This window comes from Henckelia pumila, chromosome 3 (assembly GCF_033568475.1).
Source record: "Henckelia pumila isolate YLH828 chromosome 3, ASM3356847v2, whole genome shotgun sequence".
Taxonomy (NCBI): Eukaryota; Viridiplantae; Streptophyta; class Magnoliopsida; order Lamiales; family Gesneriaceae; genus Henckelia; species Henckelia pumila.
In genome coordinates, this window is record NC_133122.1 from 123,276,040 (window position 1) to 123,282,672 (window position 6,633).

Here is a 6,633-nt window from a genome sequence, read left to right on the forward strand (position 1 = left end):
TTTTCCTTCGGGTTCAGTTTGGTAGAGCGGATCTCCAAATATTAAATAAACCGGGTCGGATCAGGCACAACGGAGTTCTGCACAGACAGAATCTAAATTAGGGGGCACCGAAGGTGTTTCGGCGTGAACCCTCCGATGCCTAAGTCAGTGCTCGAAAGTGAAAGAGCTTGACAAAAAGTAAGAACAAGAGAATATGTGTGCGTGAGTGTGTGAACAAGAAGTGAATAGAAGAGATGAATCTCTAAATCCATAAGAAATACCTCTATTTATAGGGGCTTGGAGGGGTAGGTTATCATGTCAAGGTAGAACATGTGTTAGAGTAAGACTCTAATTGATGAGTCTGAAATCATATCAAATCTTGAATTCATAAGATATTGTCATTATCTGTTGCAGATCTTCATGTGTCCGAGATTACTGTAAGGTTCTAGATATTGGGCCCTTTCTGGGCCCGGGTCGGGCTCCAACTATACCAGTTAGGGCTCAAGCCCATGAATTTATGATTATGATCATATTCTCTAACAGGGTTATCCCAGACTGGGATTCTCATAAAATAAGACTAGATAAGCCTCAAAATATCTTTTCCGGACATGGGTTATCGGGTTCGGGTTGGACCAGACCCATATATTTTTAGGGACATCAATAGTACCTCCCCCTTCTGGCCTAAAGGAAGTATGAAGTTTAGACCATGTGGTCTGGTCGGATCCCGAGCCCATGTAAGAACTCTTATATTAACCAAGTACAAGTAATATTCCCGAACTGGATGGGCTTTTGATGGAGGCCACGAGTGGTGTGGTAGGTGCCGAGCTTGGTCGGACTTATGAATTTGACTACGAATTGCGTGGTAAGTGCCGATCTGGTCGGGCTTTTGAGATAACCACGAATGGCGTGGGTTTAGATCGTGCCAAGCTGGTCGGGCTTTTGATTTGACCACGAATGGCGTGGTGAGTGCCGAGCTGGTCGGGCTTTGATTTGACCACGAATGGCATGGTGAGTGACGAGTTGGTCGGGCTTTGATTTGACCACGAATGGCATGGTGAGTGCCGAGCTGGTCGGGCTTTGATTTGACCACGAATGGCATGGTGAGTGCCAAGCTAGTCGGGCTTTGATTTGACCACAAATGGCGTGGTAAGTGCCGAACTAGTCGGGCTTTGATTTGACCATGAATGGCGTGGTGAGTGTCGAGCTGGTCTGGCTTTGATTTGACCACGAATGGCGTGGTGAGTGCCGAGCTGATCGGGCTTTGATTTGACCACGAATGGCGTGGTGAGTGCCGAGCTAGTCGGACTTTGATTTGACCACGAATGGCGTGGTGAGTGCCGAGCTGGTCGAGCTTTGATTTGACCACGAATGACGTGGTGAGTGCCAAACTGGTCGGGCTTTGCTTTGACCATGAATGGCATGGTGAGTGCCGAGCTGGTCGGGCTTTGATTTGACCACGAATGGCGTGGTGAGTGCCGAGCTGATCGGGCTTTGATTTTGACCACATATGGCGTGGTGGGTGCCGAACTGATCGGGCTTTGATTTGACCACGAATGGTGTGGTGAGTGCCGAACTGATCGGGCTTTAATTTTGACCACGAATGGCGTGGGTTTACATATTGACGAGCTGGTCGGGCTTTTGAGATAACCACGAGTGGCATGGGTTTACATATTGCCAAGCTGGTCGGGCTTTTGAGATAACCACGAGTGGCATGAGTTTACATATTTCCGGGCTTGTCGGGCTTTTGAGATAACCACGAGTGGCGTGGATTTACATATTTCCAAGCTCGTCGGGCTTTTGAGATAACCACGAGTGGCGTGGTGACTGCCGAACTGATCGGGCTTTGATTTTGACCACGTATGGCGTGGTGAGTGTCGAACTGATCGGGCTTTTGTAGTTTGCCAAATTGTGTTGGGCTTATAAAGTGTCAAGTCGCAGAGTAGGCCTTAGTGCTAGATTGCATGTCCGATGTGATATAATTGGGCCTTACTGCAAGATTGCATGCCCGATGTGATATAATTGGGTCTTACTGCAAGATTGCATGTCTAATGACGTGAAATAACCCAAACAAAAATACATGGGAAGAGAAGTCCAACAAATTTGATCACAAGAAAACAAACATGTAATTTTGATAGTAGAAGATGCCTTAGAATATTATTAATAATGATAATAAATAAAAATTTAATAATTTAATTCAAACATAAAGATGATTGAAATACTTATCTCGTTCATGCGTTGTCGATGGCATGACTTTGGATGTCTAGCAAGATAACATCTTTTATTCTTTGATCAAAGAACCGACTTGATGTAGCAAGCAAAAATCGATCTCAACCATCCAGAATGTGCGCCTAGATGTTCTGAACTCATGATAACATCTTTCAGAATGACTTTTTCAAGAACACTGCTCAGAAACTATGCAAGCAGATTGTGTTGTAGCTCGGCGGTCTGAGCCACCTTTACCCAAGTCCAAAAATTCCGATCATGATCATCACTGTCCACATACTGGATAACATAATTATAAATATTTATACCAAATTTGAACTCGATCCGACGGTTAAATTAATTCCAATGATTTTTGCAAGGTTCTGATGCGCTAGCCATGCGAAAATATACATAAACTATGCGAGTGAGCAGATGCTGTTCGGATGTCAAAATCCCATTGTACAAGACTGCATTCACAATATCCACCGTTCAGATCCTAAAAAACATATTAATAAACATGTTGAAAAATTTTAACCAGATCCGATGGTTTAATTAATATGATTTTTCCAATGTTCTGATGCGCAAGCCATGCGAAAATATACAAAAATTGTGCGAGTGAGCAGCTGCTGTTCGGCGGTCCAGATCTAATTCTACAAGATACCAATCACGATCTCCACTATTCAGATCCTATAAAACATATTAATGAATATGCATAAAAAATTTGAACCCGATCCGATGGTTCAATTAATTTCAATGATTTTTTCAAGTTTCTGATGTGCAAGCCATGCGAAAATCCTAAATTTGTTTCTTCTCTTGTACTCACCATCTTAACCCTTTGTTTTCAAATTCCAACAGACGGCGCCAATTGATGATGTCAATTTTTTCCTCCGGGTTCCGTTTGGTAGAGCGGATCTCCAAATCTTCAATAAACCAGTTCGGGTTGGGCACAATGGAATTCTGCACAGACAGAATCTAAATTAGGGGGCGCCGAAGGTGTTTCGGCGTGACCCATCCGATGCCTAAGTCAGTGCTCGAAAGTGAAAGAGCTTGACAAAAAGTAAGAACAAGAGAATATGTGTGCGTGAGTGTGTGAACAAGAAGTGAATAGAAGAGATGAATCTCTAAAACCATAAGAAATACCTGTATTTATAGGGGCTTGGAGGGGTAGGTTAACTTGTCAAGGTAGAACATGTGTTAGAGTAGGACTCTAATTGATGAGTCTGAAATCATATCGAATCTTGGATTCATAAGATATTGTCATTATCTGTTGCAGATTTTCATGTGTCCGAGAGTACTGTAAGGTTCTAGATATTGGGCCCTTCCTGGGCCCGGGTCGGGCTCCAACCATACCAGTTAGGGCTCAAGCCCATGAATTTATGATTATGAACATATTCTCTAACCGGGCTATCCCACACTGGGCTTCTCATAAAATAAGACTAGATAAGCCTCAAAATATCTTTTCCGGACATGGGTTATCGGGTTCGGGTCGGACCAGACCCATATATTTTTTGGGACATCAAAATTCACAAGAAAAAAATTATTAATCGCAGTTGCTTCACAAATTAGAAGATTCAAACAATTACAGATTTGAACTCTAATTTAGCAGTAGATTGTATGAAAAATCATTAGGAATTCTCGACAACAATCAAACACACAAACATAATAATCAATTCCAAACAAATTTTGATACTCAAATAAAAATTACACAATGAAAATCAAAATCTCACAAGATAAATAAAATTTCAAAGGTTTGTCTTCCTCAACCAAGTTCTAAAACTTAGCCCCAAATATTCATGAATTTTCTAGAAAAATCCATGAAATAAAAAGTAAATCTAAGAAAAGAGAGAAGAAATCTACCCACCAAGAGAGTTCTTTTAGCTTTCTAAGCCTCCAAGTCTGATAAAAGATACTGAAAATCAGAATTAAAAGTCTTAAATATAGACTAAAGTCCTCAAAATAAAATTTTCCTTTTTCTGAATTTTTTTCCCAAACTGCGCCGCTGGCTCGATCTGCTGAAGTTGACGAATCGAGCCAGAATTTATCTGTCCAAATTCTCTGAAATTCTTCTCTTCTGGCCGCTCGATCGGTAAAGTTTAACAGATTGAGCGAGCTCATCTTTTTCCAGCGCGCAACGTTTTTGAAAATTTCATATCTCGAGATCTAGCCGTCGGATTGAGCTGAAATTTGAACAGCAGATTCCAAACATATTGACTTAATTTTGAATGATGGAGATCGGATTTAAAGCTCTATAAAATTAAAAATGATTTTTTGATCATTGCTGCTCCGTAATTCGTTCTTGCGCAATAGTTTTTCCATCCTTTCCTCTCAAATTCATCTACCTTTTGTTCATTCTCCTTCTTCTCCTAAATCCAACCAAAAACAATAATTAGAAACTATAAAATGTATTAAAGCAATGCAAATTCTCCTAATCATATCAATTTAACCCAAATAACCATAATAAATTATCACCACATCAGTACCACTTGATTGGAGAATACCAGAGGAGGTCTGGAGCGGCAAAGGAGTAAATCTTTCTTTCTTGAAAGTGTTTGATTGTCTCTCATATGCTCATATTGATTCAATCCGCAGAACAAAACTTGATCCAAAATCAAAGAAGTGTTTCTTTATTGGTTATGGAAATAATGAGTTTGGTTATCGGTTCTGGGATTATCAAAATCGGAAGATCATTCGGAGAAGAGATGTCATTTTCAATGAGCAAGTATTGTACAATGACAAATTATACAAATGAAACAACCACGAGGATTTGAAGTACGAGGAAAAGAGAAAATGGTATGCAAAATTTTAAAGAGCTTGTACGGTCTCAAAAAAGCTCCAAGACAGTGGTACAAGAAGATTGATAGATTCATGAGCAACAATGGCTTTCTGAGGTTCCAAGCCGATCACTGCTGTTATGTGAAAAGGTTTGTCGGTTCTTATATCATACTACTGTTATATGTAGATGATATGTTGATAGCAGGATCTTGTATGGAGGAGATTGATAACCTGAATAAAGAGTTATCAAAGGAATTTGCAATGAAGGATCTGAGAGCTGCAAAGCAAATTCATGGTATAAGGATCTTGAGAGATAGGGTGAGCGGAGGAGTCTTGAAGTTATCTCAAGCAGAGTAAGTGAAAAAGGTTCTTAACAGATTCAATATGGATGAAACTAAACCGATTAGTACTCCTTTGGCTAGTCTTTTTAAACTAATCAAAGCCCAATCACTATCGATGGAGCAGGACCATGCTTATATGAATAAAGTTCCTTATATCTCTGTTGTTGGAAGACTCATGTATGCAATGGTGTGCACTAGACCAGACATAGAATATGCAATGGGAGTTGTGAGCAAGTTTATGAGCAATCCAGTTAAACAACACTGGGAATCAGTGAAGTGGATTTTCAGATATTTGAAAGGTAGTATTAGTTCATCTCTGTGCTTCAGAAAGTCAAATTCAGGCTTACAAGGTTTTGTAGATGCCAACATGAGTGGTGACATAGACGATATAAAGAGTACTACTGGATATGTCTTCACATTTGGTGGTACGGCAGTAAGCTGGGTGTCCAAGTTGCAAAAGATTGTTGCACTTTCAACTACTGAAGCTGAGTACGTTGCACTAACGGAAGCAAGGAAAGAGATAATTTTGTTGCGATAATTTCTTGAGGAACTGGGTCAGAAGCTTGAAGATAGCACGTTACATTGTGACAGTCAAAGTTTTATTCATTTGGCAAAGAATACTATTTATCATGCTAGGACAAATCATATACAGGTTCGGTAAAACTTCATCAGATCGATTATGGAAGATGGAATCTTGATGCTTGAAAAGATTCTTAGAAGTAAAAATCCGGCTGATATGTTCACAAAGACTGTAACCACTGACAAACTAAAGTTGTGTTACTACAAGTATAAGAGAGGAGGCATGAGCTGCTGTATTGATTGTGCGAAGACTTGATTGAAATCAAATCTTCATGTGGGAGAAATGTTAGGTGACAGCTGATTCTTGGTGGTTGGTAAGTGAGGAAGCGTGAATTAAATGCTCCTTATTTAATTCACGCGTATTAGAGACTCTATAAATAGAGCTCCTCTGCCTTTCGTTTCATTCATCCCTTCAAGCTCTTTCTTCTCTTCCTTCAAAAGCAAATATAAAGAAAACTATTGAGTGTTTTTCTTGTGTGAGTTAGAGAATTATTTCTTTGTAATACTCCAGGTTTGGGTTTGGTGAGAGAAAGTATTTTGTACACTTGTAATATTTCTTCGGTAATAAATATTTGCAACAGCTTCGTGGACATAGTCTAAATTGAGTGAACCACGTAAAGATATTGTGTTCTTGTTGATTATTTTATTTCGCAATTTTATTATCGTCATGTTTTCATTGGTATAAATCCTAACAGTTTGTAACACCATGCAAAAATAAATGTCTTAAACATATCTTTTCACGATGATTTACCGAGACATA

The 6,633-nt window shown here is 39.7% G+C and overlaps 1 protein-coding gene across 1 annotated transcript; it reads left to right on the forward strand.

The window, feature by feature from the left end:
• Nucleotides 1-771: 771 nt before the first annotated feature.
• LOC140889418 (secreted RxLR effector protein 161-like) lies at nt 772-5,832 on the forward strand. Its single transcript, XM_073297132.1, has 3 exons — nt 772-841; nt 5,141-5,271; nt 5,419-5,832. The coding sequence occupies exons 1-3, from the start codon at nt 772-774 to the stop codon at nt 5,830-5,832; spliced, it is 615 nt and encodes a 204-aa protein (XP_073153233.1).
• Nucleotides 5,833-6,633: the final 801 nt, after the last annotated feature.

Coding starts and splice junctions, on each gene's coding strand:
- LOC140889418 (XM_073297132.1), top strand. CDS start 772: ATGGAGGCCACGAGTGGTGTGGTAGGTGCCGAGCTTGGTCGGACTTAT. Junction 842..5,140: donor ATTTGACTACGAATTGCGTG/GTAAGTGCCGAT, acceptor TGTTATATGTAG/ATGATATGTTGATAGCAGGA. Junction 5,272..5,418: donor TAAGGATCTTGAGAGATAGG/GTGAGCGGAGGA, acceptor TCGATGGAGCAG/GACCATGCTTATATGAATAA.